General features: G+C 36.3%; 4 protein-coding genes across 4 annotated transcripts; 1 reads left to right on the top strand and 3 right to left on the bottom strand.

Annotated features, from left to right (window-relative positions):
- Nucleotides 1-2,918: 2,918 nt before the first annotated feature.
- Nucleotides 2,919-7,165, top strand: LOC136808421 (nucleolar protein 9-like). The gene is made up of 7 exons (XM_067064958.1): nt 2,919-3,537; nt 3,744-3,904; nt 4,186-4,337; nt 4,974-5,163; nt 5,584-6,406; nt 6,711-6,790; nt 7,027-7,165. Exons 1-6 carry the CDS (start codon nt 2,940-2,942, stop codon nt 6,782-6,784), a joined length of 1,998 nt encoding a protein of 665 aa, XP_066921059.1. The 5' UTR covers nt 2,919-2,939; the 3' UTR covers nt 6,785-6,790; nt 7,027-7,165.
- LOC136808422 (CKLF-like MARVEL transmembrane domain-containing protein 4) lies at nt 6,927-12,256 on the bottom strand. Its single transcript, XM_067064959.1, has 5 exons — nt 12,222-12,256; nt 11,656-11,998; nt 11,043-11,246; nt 10,420-10,539; nt 6,927-7,285 (listed from the first exon to the last, which is right to left on the bottom strand). The coding sequence occupies exons 2-5, from the start codon at nt 11,974-11,976 to the stop codon at nt 7,196-7,198; spliced, it is 735 nt and encodes a 244-aa protein (XP_066921060.1). The 5' UTR covers nt 11,977-11,998; nt 12,222-12,256; the 3' UTR covers nt 6,927-7,195.
- Nucleotides 12,257-12,307: 51 nt separating this feature from the next.
- Nucleotides 12,308-15,753, bottom strand: LOC136808423 (40-kDa huntingtin-associated protein-like). The gene is made up of 3 exons (XM_067064960.1): nt 15,466-15,753; nt 14,360-14,475; nt 12,308-13,915 (listed from the first exon to the last, which is right to left on the bottom strand). Exons 1-3 carry the CDS (start codon nt 15,702-15,704, stop codon nt 13,344-13,346), a joined length of 927 nt encoding a protein of 308 aa, XP_066921061.1. The 5' UTR covers nt 15,705-15,753; the 3' UTR covers nt 12,308-13,343.
- A 152-nt stretch (nt 15,754-15,905) lies between these two features.
- On the bottom strand, nt 15,906-17,261 carry LOC136808424 (gem-associated protein 2-like). The gene has a single exon (XM_067064961.1). The coding sequence runs from the start codon at nt 17,183-17,185 to the stop codon at nt 16,298-16,300; it is 888 nt and encodes a 295-aa protein (XP_066921062.1). The 5' UTR covers nt 17,186-17,261; the 3' UTR covers nt 15,906-16,297.
- Nucleotides 17,262-17,670: the final 409 nt, after the last annotated feature.

The raw sequence follows: 17,670 nt of genomic DNA on the forward strand, positions 1-17,670 counted from the left end.
CAGTAAGACTTGACAAAAGGAACAAACAATAAGACGACCCGAGAATCTTACAATGAGGGCATTTTGTCTCCGCCTGATTTCAGAACATCTTCATAATGGTAGATAATTTAGAAGGGAAAGATCTAGTTTCAATCGCCAATTCCGCCTTTCTCCTAATTTCTTCTCCTCCTAATTCTGAAACTATACTCCCACACCTCGGTTCGAACCACCAAATGCAAGCAACCTTGGTTTCCAAACCCGACGCCTTACCACGCTATCGTCGCACAGCAAAATCACGCAATTCATAACATATTATACCGAACTGGCAAAAGACGGGGGTAATGTGATTATAATATGGGTAAAAGTACCTCTTTTTTAAACCTGACTGAAAATCGAGCCGTTACTAGCAACCCTGCCGGGCCCAAGGCGCCGAGTATGCACCCGGCACAGTGTGACAAGCCGTTACTAGCAACCCTGACCCTAACTGATAATCGAATCCTGACCCCCGGAAAATTACCACGGACTAGAAAGAACGAAAAAAATTGAAAGGGGCGGAATTGCTGATTGAAACTAGTTTTCACCATTTAGAAGTGTCTTGTGGAAAGGTTGTGTGAATTTTTTGATGTCAGTGTTAATTTTGTTGGTTGATGGTTGAATCTGGCAAGAAAAAAGTAAACAAGTATAGCTTATTCTAACCAAGGATCTGAAGGATTCCAGCCACACTGACTGCAGTGCAACAGCTTCAAAATCGAGGAACAAATTAAATCAGAAGTTTAATTTTTAAATTACATAATCTTTTGCATTAATAAAGCAGACAATGCAAGGGTATTTCAGTAAATATCAAAAAGCTAATGATACGTCAGGGAAAGAGGTTAAAAATCCTTTGTCTGAAAAGCTGAAAACCAGGCTGAAGAGCATTATATACAACTTGTTTTTAAATGTTGAACGGTGAAAAAGAATGCGGCTATTATATTTTGATTTTTCTCACATGTTTCTGACTCAGTCAGTTAGTCACACTAGGAAATCCCTATTTAGAAAGCTAACTTTTCTTTTTTAGAATAAACCTTACAATCTAATTTTCATACTTATATAAACTAGATTGCTGACGTGTGGAAAGGAATTTCGGCATGACTGATCCTTTTGTTTCGATAATAACATCAAAGCGGGAATTAATTTTCTTTTCGTTTCTTTCATTCCTTTGTCTTTCTTATCAGTTAACGCTTTCCCTCACTACTTCCAAAGCGTGGTTAGCTCAGTTGGTTTTCTAAACAGGGACGTTAGAGTAACGTTTAGAAATCGGGGAAATCCCAAATTAATTTTTGTAATATAAAGTGCTGCTCAGTTTCCTAAAAGAACCCCATTCTTTGTCATTAAAGTCATTTGTCATAAAGCCCTTATGTGTACAATTTGAACAAGAAAATTTGTTTTTCAAAATCGGGTAATTTGGGAAATGTTTGATTTTAGATCCCTCAAAATCCCACCATATCCCGCGTAAGATCCCTCAAAATAGGAATCGGAATAATTCCCGATTAGGAAGGAGTAGAGCTATGAAATTTTCACTGCATATCCGTTTTATTGTTCTGTATCGGATGAAGGAAAAATCAGATCTTTAAATTTCATGAATTTTTCTTCACAACCAAAATTGAACATTTTTTAAATCCGATAAATCCGATTAAAGATCGCCGTGGGAATCAACAACCTTTTTAAAAAGTGTTCAAAATCTTGATTGACATAATAAAGACATCTATCACATTCTCACAAGAATCTTTTAGTTTTGACCAGCAGGGTGATTTCATCCTCACAACACTGTTTCCTGTTGAAACATGAAATTTACCAGTAAAATACTCAACCTTGATCAATCGTATTATAAACTTTTTATGCTTAATACTAAAGGCTGGGTTTTGAGGTCTGGGTTTTTGAAGATTACTAATTCAAAATCAAAACGTTTAAACTCTTTTCTTACTTTTATGACACAAGGCTTGAAATAACGATTTCAAGTGGGTCGGACAAAATGTCCGATCAGGGTTGCTTTAGCTTGAAAATTATGATTTTTGGGTTGGACATGAAGCTATTTGTGTCGGACAATGTCCGATGTCCGACCGTTATTTCGAGCCCTGATGAGTTGAGCTACGAGCTGATCTGCGTAGTTCATTTGTTTTGAAATTTTGCTGCTTTGATTGGTCAGTCATTTGAGGGCTATGCATGTTAGCCTCCACTGATGCAAGTTACCCGACTTCACGGTACACGGATTTCGAATTAGATGTTTGCATAGCTTTTGCTTCGATCTCATGTAAATGCCACAAAGAACTCAAGTAAACAAAACAGAAAGTGGCTGTGGGACAAGCAATTTTAGATCATTTTTTCATTTTGGCGTATTATAATAATAATAATGCTATACAAGTTCGCAGGCCACTATGCTAGCACATGGGCCTCTATGAACGGCTCTTTGTTCAGTTTACAATTTTTTCCTAGGGCTCCCCCTGACTTTAAATTTGAAGTTTGTGTCCTCTAATGAATTATTTATTTCTTGGGCTTTCATACACCACTCCTTAATTGTCTTCCTTTCACCTTTTGTCAGGTCTTCTGTTATCCGGAAGGGCAATCTTGCTCCTTTAGTGATCGCTCCCAACGCTGTATTTTTGTCTTCTTCGTTTGTCTTCTTTGTATTGCGTGGGTAACTATAACAGCCTAAAACATAAAAAATGATAAGGCAATTGTATAATCTTATTTCTTTTATATATTGAATTTCAAAATAGAAAAACATTTTTTTAATGAATAAAAAGAGAAATAAGAACATCTATCAACATTTTATAGGGCACTTACGCTCGTCGCTCGCTGTGTTTACTTGATATTTTCTGTGTGCATAGTGAATTAGTACAATCTTTTTTTGTGGATTTGTCGTTCTGATATGAAAGTAGGAAAACCATGATGTTTTTTTTCATTTCAGCTTCTCGAAAAAAATGTCTGAGAAAAGTAAACAAGAAGAGGAAAATGCAGAAGATGATAAAAAGAGTGGTCGATTGAAAGAGGAGGTAATTAGTTACTTCAAGCGTGTTGAACAAGTTCTTCTGGAGGATGCATTTGAAGATGGAAATCATAAAGAAGCATTTGTTAAAAATGTCTTTCTGGAAGTCGAGAAAGAAGGTATGCAATTGGGTCGACATCCTATCACAAGTCGTGTTTTAGAACAATTGATTCCTTTGTTGAGCGATACTCAATATGAAACTTTGATTTTGTTGATGGAAAAAGAAGTGGAGACACTATGCACTGATCGTTTCGCCAGTCATGTTGTAGAATTGTTTTGCAAAGAAATTATAAAACACATAACGGAGGAATCAGTGGCAGACGCTTTTCTTGGTCTCTGTAAGAATATTAAGAAACAAGTTGACGTCTTCTTGAGAGATACGTATGGAAGTCATGTTTTGAGCACCTTGCTTCAAACCTTGAGCGGTGTTCAGGTTCCAGAAACGATAACCAAATCACGAATTTCTCGAGAGTCGAAGAAAGTGAAAAAGAAGAAAAAAAAGCCACAACATCCTCAGATGTTCCAAAATAGTGGTGAGTTCAAACTTTAAATAACGCTCATATGGTTTTGACAATGTGTTCTTGATATTTTCATAACTGGATATTGTTATTGATGCACATGTACACTCTTTTTGTAAGAATGGTGCTTTCCTCTTTATTTTGCAGATGAACAGTAGGTGTTAAACAGCTCGTCAATCTAAGTTTTTGACAAATCTGGCTTTATTTCATTTGTTTTTCAGTAAACTTGAAAGACTCTGTAACCACCAGTGAAGTCCCAGATTCCTTTCACAAAATGTATCGGAGGTTTTTAAAAACGATCAAAGATGATGATAACTTCGGTGAATTATTATGTCATCGAACAGCCAGTCCTGTCTTGCAGGTTCTCGTTATCACACTACAGGTAGGAAAACCACTTCATTAAGACCTTCAACCTCTAGAGTACAATTAGAGTACATTGTTCTTATGAAAAAGCGTATATTTGAATATGAAACACTTTGGAATGAAGCTGAAATGACATGATTTGCTTCCATAACAATTTAAACAAAAGAAAAAACAGCTTTCTCCCCTATCGGCGCCGCCCTAGCACAATTTTGAGAAATTCTTTTGTGTATTCGTGGCGAGGCTCCTTTTATATATCATGAAAAAGAATATGTTTACAAGTATCTACTACTTCTTTTCTAGAAAGTCAGCACTGAGAAATTCGCACAGATGACCGAATTGATCGTTCGAAAAGCCAGGATTGAGATGACGTCACCAAACAACAAAGATGGTGGAGAAGGTGTGGATGATAGCGACGAAAGTGAAGAAGAAGAAGATGAAGACACTTTTCATAAGTAAGATGTTTTTTGTATTTTCTAACATCGATCGAATATTTTATGAGACAGGAGGTCTCAATATCGATCCAACATCACCAAAAGTAAATTAGGAACAAACAATGTTTTAGTTGATAATTTACTGACTGATTATTGTGAGAGTTCGAGGAAGGGCGAAGGAGTGGGATTCCGTTTTGAAAGCGTTGAAAAATCAATTATCATCCAGAAAGGAGCACTGAACAACACCTTTCATGACCAATGTTTAGCCTAACTCCGAACGGATTCTGACTACTCCGTGGTGGTACATAATATGACGTTGCTCAGGTTCGCCGTTCGCTTTTGGACTTTTTATTCAGTTTTTGGATGAACTTTTCATAAGCTTTTGAGCGTCATGATTGGCTTAAGCAAAATAATGGCTCCAAAAACAAGTGCCAATCGTAAACATAAACATTAGAACCCACTCACTTTTGCTTTCATTTTCAAGCAAAAGAAAACGTGCTTTTGAATGTTTTGGCTGAACTACTCAGCTCAGATCGTAAATTAGCCATATCCCTTTAAGAGCAGAGCATGTTATACGCAGAGTGGATAATCTACTATGAGCTTATGTTTAGCTGCGTGAACTTTTTTTTAGTTCGATGTTTTTATTTACTTTTTCAGATTACCAGTCGTGTTAACGGATCAAGTAGGTAGCCATTTATTCGAAGTGCTTTTACAAACAGCCGATGAAGAGACGTTTGACAACCTCACCGTACGGTGTATGTTGAAGATGTTGGTCTCACTCAGTATCCACCCTATCGCTAACTTCCTGGTACAAACCATGCTCAGATGTATGGATAAAAAGAAAAAGGTACGCATATTCCTTTGTTGTGTGGGGACTTGCCTACAATGCATTTTCTTTAGAAATTCATCGGTAATGCAACAAAATCCCTCTCATTGTTTTAACCGTATTTTGGATCCGTAGGGTCAGTATATGTACATGTTCTTTGTGACTTTCGGAGGGGTTTTGTTTCACTTTTATCAGACCAGCAAATGGGAAATTAACGAATTATGCGAATTATGAAGTGCTAGGTCAGCGAAATTATGCAAACTTAGTTGATTTCCACGACCGCAAAATTAAAGACCTTTGTTTCAAACGCCATCTGAAACCTCTTAGCTTTTTATGTGGACAAAGTTACATACTTATGATACCCGTGCCGTAACAATCAGAAAATAGCTTTAAACTAATTACTAGCATTCATTGTAGACTGATTTAATCATTTTATTGTAGGCCAAACCATTCATTCGTAAATTATCAAAGTTTACTGAAGATATCTTAGCCGCTGGCCACATGGGTTGTATCGTTCGAGTGGCTGAATCGATATCCAGGCTAGGTTTATCAGACCAAGAAGAGAAGTTCATTGAGACGTTGACGCGTTCTTTACATATCCCTGAAGATCCAGAAAAGATGGAAAAATCGTTCTGCAAATTAGTCCTCTCTATGATGACTCATGATATTTTTTACAAAGTTGAGCTTATACCGAGCGGAGAACCCGACCATTCTTTGAAGAACGATGCAATCAATTACCACGGTGCTTGTTTGTTGAAAAGTTGTCTATCCTTCAAGAAATGTCAAATGATTGCTAAAAGTTTGTTGAGTTTGAATAAGGAAGAGTTAACAACAATCGCGTGTCACCCAAGTGGGAATCACGTTTTCGAGAGCTTTCTCAGTAACACAAATATTAAAAAGAAAATGAAGAACTCTTTATCTGATATGTTTCGAGGGAAATTCGCGGTATTAGCGAGCGATAAATTTGGTAGTCGAGTAATTGATGCTTTATGGAAAAACGTTGGAGAAGAATCTAAAGACTTTATTAAAACTGAGTTAACTCAGAATAAATCGAGATTGGAATCAGATTTATATGGACGTATTGTGCTGTGTAATTGTGAGATCAACCAACAGGCGCGCAAAATGAGAGAGATTAAGGAGAAACAGGATAAAAAGAGGAAAATGTTCGAAGATATTTTACCGGTATCGAAAAAAGAGGAGAAATCTGTAATGGTTAAGGAGGAGGAACAACCACCTGCTAAGAAAACCAAAGGAAAGAATAAAAGTAAGTAATGGTTCTGAAAGTTTCAGTTTTTACATAATGGTTCCCGTTTCATATCAGTCACATGTTTTAAATCAGACCGGTGTTAGATTGTGTTCGATTTCGTGCTGATGAATAGCCAAAAAAAGTTTTTCTTTTCCATTTGCTAACCAATCTTGCTCTAAGTTTTTTGAATTTGTTCTACTAGAATGTCTGTTTAGGCCTTTTTAAATCTAAAGTTACAGATCCTCGCGGTTGGTCGATGTTACCCCATTATCCCAGTGTTAAGGCTTTCCTTTCACAAAGATTCGTTCTTATCTTTCCTCAGATGATCGTGTGGCGAAATATCGTGAGCAACTCAAAGCGTTGGGCATCAGTTTTGACGATGAAGAGCAAACCTAATGACAGGTAAGTTGATTATGTTAAATAACGCTTCAAGCTCATAGGTGATGCCAATCTAGGATTTTTTTTAGACCCAGGAAATGGTTTTCCCCCACCACCCCAGGTATTACTTTTGTAAAAACTTCATAATAATCAGTGAATCTGAGAAGTACAAACAAAATCAATGTATTATTTTGACATTATCGTCATCAGATATGATATTATCTTTTATCGTGAAACATATTCATTTTTTCCACCTTCAGGTTGGCGATTGAGGCGACATCAAATTTGTAATCATTATCAATTCTTTTTTTAAATATCGATCTTCATTGATGTTGTAAATTATAACCACCATGATGACTTATTATCCTCAGAAAATAAATTAGTTTCTCCCAAAAACGATTCATTTCTTGCTTTGAATGTTCATTTGTTTCATTGGTGAACAGGAGGTCCTTGCTTCCATCTTTTGAAATAATAAGCTACGATGCCAGCGAACATGAATGATGAAAGGAATCCAAATGCCTGAAAATGAGAAGAAATAACCTGTTTGTAATATTGCTTTCTTTCCCTTAAAGGTACAATGCCGGACAAAAGGTTGTAGACAAATGGAATTTCAGTAAAAAATGATGAGAAATAGAGCAAAATGACTCTTCAATGTGTCTGAAAGGGGATGGAAGTTAAGAAAAACACTTTTGAAGTCGTTGCATTGCTTTTGAATTGCTTTTGAGGGAACCACAAGCAAAAAATCAGCGTTTTGATACTGGTGTAAGCCAGTTAACCAAGCCCTTGTGGTTTGCCCTTGCGGTTAGACTGCAGTGGATGACTTTGATAGACTTTGAACAGCTTTGGATAGGTTTGGAAAGCACCCAGAGCCTCTTGGGAACTTGTTTTTGATCGATATTGAAGTATTTTGCAAATATTGCAGAAGTCTACAAACCTTTTGTCCAGCATTGTACCTCTACTTTCTTGTAATAAAACCATATACAGGGTGTTTCAGGAAAAAGTGTACACCTTTGAAGTTAGTTTGTGGGGAAACTAAAAATGTTATAAATTCAAACTTTTCGCCATTCGAAGGAGGAAAGAATGATTTGAATTTTGAGCTCTCATACTTTAAGATTACTCAAAAATGACGCTTTTTCGAAAGGTGATTTTTTCAAATTTTCTTTATAACTTTGAACACGTGAAGCAAATTTGAAGTATGATAGCTCAAAAATTAAGTTAGCCTTTCCTCCTTTGAAAGGCGAAAAGTTTGGATTTAAAACATTTTTCGACCTACCTCCGGGTACCCCGGTGGAGGTCCTTTAAATTAACCAGGGGGGGGGTCGGTACTAAGTTGTGGGGGCCAGTGCCGGGTGTTGGTCTGATAAGGTAAGCAGTGCCGTAGGAAGCATTTTCATATTGGGGGGGGGCTGAAGTTTATTGACACCGCGAGGGCCAACCATGGTTTGGCCCGAGGGAGAAAATTTTGAAAATATGAGCTCTAGATTGCTTAAAAATACACTCAAAACATGCACATAAAGACAATTATGACAAATCAAAAAAGAAAAACTTTGCATTTTGCAAAATAACCATTTTTGAAAAAATTATTGGGGGGGGGCATAGCCTGATTAGTGTAATTATCGTGCAAATTTGGAACAAAGCACCAAATTAGGACCAGACATGCCTAATACCCTGTGGATTGATATTAAAAGGGTGGCCCAGAAAAATTTTAGGGGTAGCCTTTATTTCTGGACCCATTTAATGAAAACCAAGGGTAAAGCCCAAGAGCTCATTTTTTATGGAAATTTCAAACTCATTTTAGGCCAAAACCAATTATTATAGAATCTGAAAGCTCTTGAACAGCTATGTTGAAAAAAGTCTTCTATATAGTTTTTCAAGAGCTTTCAGATTCTATAATTGATTTTGGCCTAAAATGAGTTTGAAATTTCCACAAAAAATGAAGTTAAAAAGAAAGAAAGTTTAGAAAATTTAAAGTAGGTGTACCAGAAAGTACTATTACTAAGAAATAAAGGGTGCATACCTATTTTGAGGGGGAAAATCAACTTAGTACAGGGTACTTAAAGGTGGTGTCATTTCTCAATGGTTATATCAAGATGGTACCGGGCACTAAGGGGTGGTACACCTATTTTAAGGGGTAAATTCAACTTAGTACCAGGGTACTAAGTGGTGGTGGTCTCAGATAAATTTCAAAAAACAAGAAAGTACAACTTTTCAGCACTGGTCCAGTACCACAACTTAGTACCCCCCTGAATTAACCCATGTTCGTCTGTTACCAGCTTTTCTTAGGATTGGCTCATTACTTTTTTCTGTTTTTTTTTTGGCACAATGGTACAAAATAGTTTTTGCTGGAAATCGCCGTTTTTCTGGATTTTCATTGGACTTTTTCCTTATAAATATGTCGTTTCGTTCTTTGATAGTTAGGGTTAGGGTTGAAATATGTCGTTCTTTGATAGTTAGGCTTAGGGTTAAGGTTTGTCGTTCTTTTTGTCGTTCTTTTTGTCGCTTTTTAATAGTTATTTGTCATTCTTTTTAGAATTGTCTGGATAGTATTTATACCTCAACTACTAATATGGTAGATTTATGGATTTTTACATATCTACACATATGGTAGATTTACAATATCTACACATATAGTAGATTTACGGATTCTAATATCTACACATATGGTATATTTACGATTTTTACACATATGGTAGAAATAAGTGCGAGATTGGCGGCCTGGTACTTTATATTTTTTTTATGAAATTTTGCACACTGATGCAAAATGACAATACCAAAAATGTGACGGAGCCCGATTTTCGAAAAACATTTTTTTCCGGCTGAAAATGCCGGAAATATGCCGGAAAAACTGTTTTTTTGGCATTTTCTCGAGATTTTATCATTAGTTTTTTCTGATTTTTTGCTCAAATATGCGCATTAAAAATGCCCAAAACATGGCCGAGTCCGATTTTTGAGAAAAAATTTTTTCCGGTTGAAAATGCCTTAAATTTCCTTATATTTCTATATTTTTCACACAAAAACATTATTGATAACAATGCTCACCATCAAGCGTTATTCAATTGTCAATAAAACTGAATTTTGTGACCAGAACTTTCTATTTATTTTTTCCCTACAACCCTTCCCTCTCCTCCATCAACAATCAATGATGAATTTATTACGTTATGCATTTTCGCTAAACACTATATTTTCTGACTGATTTTTTTCATTTTTCTCCTCGCATTGCTATCTAACTCTCATCATCAGGTAGGTCCATTCAGCATCTAGCTTGTTTTAGTTTTCTCATAATCTAACTTCAAACGTGTTCACTTTTTTTTGAAACACCCGGTATATTGGATGCTTCGAAACTAAAGTTAAAGATAGTTGGGATTGATCCTGTCTTTGTGGATAAGAAAATTTCCTGGAATGATACAATCATGGTCACAATATTTGAAAAAAAGAGGATTTGCCTACAAAATATTAAAAACAGTTAAAAAACTTACTTTTTGTTGAATGTAGAGTTTTAACATTATTAGACTTAAAACCCGCCATACGCGATCTCAAGATAGGAAAGATCAAAAATGTTGTAAGGCTTAGAATATAAAATGGGAGACACTAAACCTAAATACGAAATACTTCTAGTCGAGAAATCGGGAGACAGTGTGGGTGTAGTTACTTACTGCAGCTGTTTGAATGATGGTACAATTATGATTGAGACATAGGTGTTCTTCCACTCTGCGGGCAACGATACAGGATGAAACAAGCATGAAGAATCCACTCAATCCGTCATTCACCATCACCTAAAAATTCATATGTGCTTTAAACAAAAGGGCTATAAAGTAATTTTTCACTGAATTCATCTTACAGTATTACTTCGAGCGTCTTATTTTTAATTTTTTTTCTCATATCATACTTTCTTACAGCTATTTGTTTCAAACAAACGCCCCTCTTAGAGGAGTAGAAGAGAGGACAGGTGTTTATTTTTTGGGGCGTTCATTAAAAATGCTTCGTTAAAAGGGGCGTTTATTCGAAGTAATACGTTAACTTTATTGTAAAAGATGGAAAAAATTTCAAGCCAAGAATTCGAAAAGGCCTTACGTGTTCCGAAAAAGTTGCACTGCTAAAGTTAACACAAACGTGGTTATATCGCTTTTCTGTAAAATTGAATTAGTGGCTGTACAGTACAGTCAATACAGATGATAGTAGTCTACATAATTGACAGCTCCAGGCTTTTTAGGCGCATCACTCGTTTTACACTCGAAAAGAAGGAAGATATTATGTAACCTAAGATGATCTCACTTACAGTAAAATTCCAGTCAAGTCTATCGATGTATCTATATTTGATGAGCCCAAGCACCACAAGTAATAAATATCCAACTTTCACGAAAAAGGGAAGAAGAATGGTGAAGAAGAAAAATGAAGAACCATCCACATGCAAGAGATAAAATGTGGACCCAATGTGGCCCCGCCATGCTGCCATCGCCATCCACGCAGTGAATAACAAAACCTGGAAAAAAATTTACAACATACACAAGTTAGTCAAGATAGCTCTATTTTTTTAACACCATAATACTGAAAGCGATAACCCAGTGGAATCTATCTAAGGAAGTTATAGCACAGGCTTTGGGAATAAAGTATTCAATTTCTCTAGAGTAGAAAGACATCATTTCATAGCCTCAGTCACCTAAAAATAAATCAGAGGTGGCTGAAAGAGGTCCCAAAAACCACCAAAAAACCCGCAGTCGATTCGAAAAGTTTTAGACCTTTTTTAGGGCATTTTATGATGACGTCATTTTTCAATACCGCGAGCAAGATTTTCAGGCATTCATGGAAATTTCAATTTAAACTACAGTCCCTGGCCCGAAGAATGTAGGTATTTTTAGCACTGAAATACTCTGATTAATATTTCATCTTACAAGAGCGATGATGTTCAGAATGCCAGCCACAGTTTTCAAGAATTCAAAATTACGTTGCCCTCCGGCCGATCCAGTGTATCCACTATTGGCGTTATACGCGGGCGGTGATTGTTCAGAAGGGGCACCAGTTTTAGTATAATCCTTTGGGATATCCACATAATAAGGTTGCTGAGGGGCGGTGTAATCTACAGGTTGGGCGGGTGTTGAATCATTGAAGGTCGGTTGGATAGGATCGATGCTGGCGTGTTGGGGCGGTGGATTTGGTTGTTCTGTGTATGGATTGCCGTGTTGTTGTATAATGATAGTTGTTTGAGTTGCCATAATGGTGTTTGTGGTGCACTAGCTGAAATAAATAACAATTCTACATCAAAGTTCACTAGAGAAAACCCTATCCATCTCAACAAACATTAATAAATCAAAGAATAAATCATGGCTTATCTTTGAATGAGACAATGTCCGTTTTGTAAAAATAAATGAAGAATCAATATGAGAGACTCGCAAGAAATAAAATCCCAGAAATCAAAATGATTAAAAATCTTAACCAAAGTTTGCATCAAAATACGTACCACTACAAGTGTATACACTTAGACTATCAAAAAAATCTCAGAAGAAATCAGAATTTCACTTCAATCAAGAAAAGTATGAATGGATATTCAGTATAAACATTGTATTTTGAATTCATTGAATTTGTATAAAAATATTTCATCTGCGGTCATATGTTATGTATAAATTATCATAAATTATAAAACAATGATGGTATTCTGCTCTCCCCTAAACAGACTCGTGGACACGAGTGAAAGTGTAGATCGATTTTGGTGAAACATCCTTTTGTCAATCTCACAAAAAAGTCGTGAAAAATCTCTTGAAAACGGATAGGAATACTTAATCACAAATATCTTTTTATGGAAAACCAGTTCAAACCTCGAAGAAAAAAAGTCCCTTATGATCAAAGAACTTGTGCTACCCATCAAACTACGATAAAACACGAATTGTTGTTGTAGAAGTATATTAGTAGAGGGTATTTTGTAAAATCGCTCGATTATTTGGTCAAAGCACTTGTTACATTTTTGGAAAGCAAAGGGTTGGGGAATCAAAATTACTTAGGTTCCAATTTTTTTTCGGACACTTTGGTGTGATTTTCGGACAAATATGACGGTCTCGGTCTCGCAAAAATCATAGGGTCAAAAATTAATGAAAATTTTAGCTTGAGAAAACGCAGACCTGTTGTATATTTTTGGAAAGCTCTCAAAAAATTAAGATTAGAGATATATTGCAAGTATAGGTGATTTCTGTACATAACCCGAGATATCAACCCTTAAATAAAGTGTTTTTCAGCCAGAAACAGCAGTTTTGTCCAGTTTTAGCGCTTTTTGAAGGTCAATATCTCGAGTTAGGTACTGAAAGCTTTCTAGCGTAGCTCTCCAAAAATGTATAACGAGTGCTTTGACCAAAACAATCGAGTGACCTCAAAAAAGGAACAAATTCCCCCCTACTATATATAGCAATTTCCACAGTTTCCACATATTAACAATAATAAATGCTGAGAAAAATAACACCAAGTAAATGCAAGCAAAGCCTAACCCCTTTTCGAAGGAATTTTGAGTGACAGTACACTTGCCAGTGCTGTTTCAACCGAAAATTGTATTATCAAAATGCTCAATTAATTTCCAAATACCGATTATCAATTACTATTCATTCGTTTCGTGTATAATTTTCTGAAACAATTCACACTGCACTGTATCCAGTTGCGGATATAGTTCAACTTGTAGGTAAGTTAAAGTATCAACGTCTTTAGCATTAGTTGCCATGACGACAGACTGGATCAGCAAGAACAAATCCTCTGGTAAGACTCGATTATTTTCTTCCTCGTTTTCCCAAGTATAAGTTTCCATGACTTTTGAATGTTCATTACTAAGTTCCATTGGTGAAGATTTCAATAATAACATGATGAAAACGAAAGTGATTTCCACTGATTGTCGAATACTTTGCAGAGTGTATGTTAAACTGTTCGCATCCTGTGCCACCATGGATGAGATCATTTCCATGACTTCCGAAAGGTGAGTTAAAGCACCAGGTAGATTGTTCAAATAAAATTGACAATAAGCCGCTTTTCGCAACGTGCATAACGAATCCATGATGCTTGTCTTGCGTTGCATTTCGGCCGCGCGTACAAAATGATTGTGTGCTTCGTCCGCACGTCCGATACTGAGCAGATTTTGAGCGAGCTCCAATGCCACGATGGATGCTTGAGCATGACGGCCTGAAAGTCAAAGACAAAATGTATATGAAATCTGTTAATCATTGTGGTTTAGTTGAAATCATTAAAGGATAAAACCCGAAGGTGAAGGGCTGGTGAGGAATATCTTGAAGGGGAAATAAGCATGGTTTTCACACAAAACCACCCGAGTGGTTTTCATAGAAACGCAAGATTTAAAATCTATGTTAGATTTCGAAAAAAAATGCGGTGAGAAAACTTAGAAAGCAACAGATTCAAGTCATCGTTTCAAGTGCGCCGTAGAGGCTTCATGCTTGGAAACGGTTGAAGATTCCACTTCATCCCTAAGGGCTTTAAGCTTTAATGCTTGACATACTTTTTGGAAAAGACTCTAGTAAGCCTCACGCCCGTCTATTCCAAGTAAATATCGAACAGCTTCTTACGTATAAAATTGAAATGTTGCCCGGTAAATCAAAGATTCAGCATTACCTTCTTTAGAGTATCCTTTGACAGCTTGGTTGTAACAATGAATAGCTTCAGGTAAGTGTTCATCCAACGCGGCACACTTGGCGTCGATGTTCACTTTCTCCGCTTGGAAGAATAACCTGGTCCAAAGAAAGATGGGAAATATTGTAACCCTTCTAGGTTTTAACAAAAAAGGTAGAAAGACATGGAGAGATATGGACATTTTCAGTGTTTTTTTTCTGTGTTTATTTTTTCAATAACTGAAAAATCTTATGTTATAATTTGAAGCCATTTTTCAAATTTTAAAATTTAAAAACAGTTAAGCGATATATTTCGGTGGTGTCACCATTCTCAAGCTTATAAAAAATACAAGTCTTCTTTCAGATTTCACAAATTTCTATTTACATCTAAAAATTCAGTTTTTTTCAGTTTTTCGGGTTTTTTTTCAGCTTGAGAATGGTGACACCACCGAAATATCGCTTAACTGTTTTTAAATTTTAGAAGAATCTTAGTTAAAAAAAAAAACCCTGATGGATAATGATTAATACCCGAGCTCTTGATTCAGCCAATGAAAACAGATCCCGGGGGGGGGGGACTGGGCTTGCGGACTGACGGTATGTGCGGGCCAAAAATGGGCTTTTAAAATTGCACCCTTACAGTGCTGCAAAAGTCGGTGAAAATCATACCCTTAGAGTGCATTTCCCCCCAAATTTTCAACCCTTTTCGTGCAAAAAATTGTCAAAATTCTTCCATTTTTGGGCCAAATATCTAGATTTTTCAAGAATTTTCTGAAATTTCTACCCTTACAGTGCATCTCTAGTTTTTCCGACCCTTACAGTGCATTTTAAACATCTTGGAAAAGGTACCCTTAGGGCCCGCACATACTCGTCGGTCATTTTGCCCAGCTGCCCCCCCCCCCCGGAAACAGATCAAATATGAATCACAGCGGTCGAGGCAAGGTTTTTCGCCTGAGACGGAGAATAGATTTTAAACACCGCCTGAGCACGTATTCTTGAAATTTCGATGAATTATCCAGATTTTTGAGAAGGGAAAGCCTCCTAACTTAAAACTGGAGTTCACATCAAGCTCTAGCATGAAATTGAAATCTTGTTAAACAAAGAACAACATACCTGGCAGCCTCCAGTAGGGCTTCAGCTTCAGCCACGCAGTTGCCAAGAGTATTTTCACAACGAGCTTTTGCCAAGCAACAAAAACCTGCATACTGAGCACATTCTTGGTGTTTCAAGACGCGTGTCAGCGTTGCAAATTGTTCGCTCGCTTCATTAAAGTTCGGTTTCTTTAAGAATCGTTTCTTAATTTTGTTGGTGATGCTCCTGTAGTTGCTGAAGACATCAAGCTCTCTGTCCATCGTGATTTTTTTTTGTTTTTTATTTATTTTTATTTATTTATTCTTTTACTGAAACGAAACAAATTGGTATTACTATTGTGTCTATGGAAAGTCAAATCTTATTGCAGTATTGTCAATCACATTTGCTAAATTTTTTCTTAGCTGACCAAACCATAATAATTACCTACATCTAAACTTCATGGCAAAACAAGAACAGAAGAATAACGAAATTTCATTATTTCTATTTTATACAAACTACAAAATAAAACAGTAACAATAGTTATCCATTGCCAAAAGCTAAAAGAAATTTTATAAAATATTTTTATTTATTTTGAAAAATTATGATAAAAACTCAAAACTCAATGAAGTGAGCACTATTCATACCTTTGTTCGAAAAACAAAAGGAGGTCGCTTATACCATTCTTGATTTTCACAGCGTCATCCTTTTTACGGAAATACACGAAAAATATCGGGCGTTTGCCACCAGTTTCATTGTTTAAATTCAAAACTGGTGGCGAACGCCCGGTGTATTTCGTGTGTTTCCGTATAAAAGATTACGTCATGAATATAAAAATTTGATCTAGCGTATCAAGGAGAATAATTTGAGTACAAATTCATATGGGTTCTTCTTCATCGATTTCTTCCTTCTCTTCTAGCCTGCGAAAAGCTTCTCGTTCTTTCGACCGTAAACAAGACTTGTAATAAGTATCATTTATATGACTTTCCTCGAGTAGGTCCACTTGTCCAAAATAACGTGTAATCAAAATAATGATCAAGTTCAATTGATGGAGAATGTTATCATTTATCGGTTCCGTAAGTTGGTTACGTATCTCCATGACTCGCCTACACAAATCACGAATTGTTGAACTTGCCTCTGAAGGTAAAGGCTTATCGAGGCAAACCAATAAGGAATGTATCCACACGCTTTGATCGTATGAGAAACCCACCACATTCAAAAACAAGAAATTATATTTCAATAATTTGACCACCATTGGTTGTTTTAGTTTCAACAAAACACTCAATAGCGGTGCACTACCTTGTCCTTTGGTACCCTCATTCAACAATTGTCCACTTTCACCTTTAAGACAAAAGTCAAAATAAGTGCCCGTGAAATCTTTCCCATAACAAAAACGTCCCCACGATTGCTGTGAACCAACTGGTGGGAGAACCGCTTTGGATAGCCTACAAAGTGACGAAGGGTCTGTTTTCACGCGATTGAATTTCTGTCTCAAAAAAGCGAAATCCTCTGCTACTTTGAATTGTCTCTCCTCCGTAGGAAACACACGAGTCCTATTCAAAGGGTCACGCTTCTTCGCAGGGCTCTTCTTACTTTCCAACGATGCACTACTTTTGGGTTGTTCCGCGATAACAACGTCCGGACAAAGGGCTGCTTCCGCTTGTACGCGTTTAATATAATCGATTCCGGACATTGGAGGTTTGGTTAGATCGTACTCGACTGCGTCATCGTCTTCAAAATAGCCCAAGGCTACATCCATTGACATCTTTGTCTTTTATATTGAACTCTGATTTTTAATTTTAATATCTAAAAAACAAATGTGAACAGATCAGAATTTATTAGGCTGAGAATATCTTCTTGCGATTATTGTTATAGGGAGAGAAGGGTATATACAACGAAACAAAAGACGCATGGAAAAGATCATTTCTTGTCAGCCATTTCCCCCAAATAATTTGTCTTGAGTGACCAATTCTTTATCCCATAAGAAAAGCTGTTGGAATCCTAAAGAAAATCATTGGTAAGATATTTTTAAAGTTTCTCCATAAAAATAGCAGAAAATGACAATGGATAATAACAATACTATCTACAAACAAACTAATGGAGTAGTATTTACATATTTACAAATTAATTCCCTAAAGAGTCATAAATGATAAAAAATACTGTTTCTTAATGAATTTTTGTAATTCATTTTTTTACTTTTTCCAAACCCGGAATCGTGGCATAAATGTTTTGACCAAGACCTCAAATTTT

This window comes from Clytia hemisphaerica, unplaced genomic scaffold (genome assembly GCF_902728285.1).
Source record: "Clytia hemisphaerica strain Z4C2 unplaced genomic scaffold, Clytia hemisphaerica genome assembly, whole genome shotgun sequence".
In the NCBI taxonomy this organism is placed as follows: Eukaryota; Metazoa; Cnidaria; class Hydrozoa; order Leptothecata; family Clytiidae; genus Clytia; species Clytia hemisphaerica.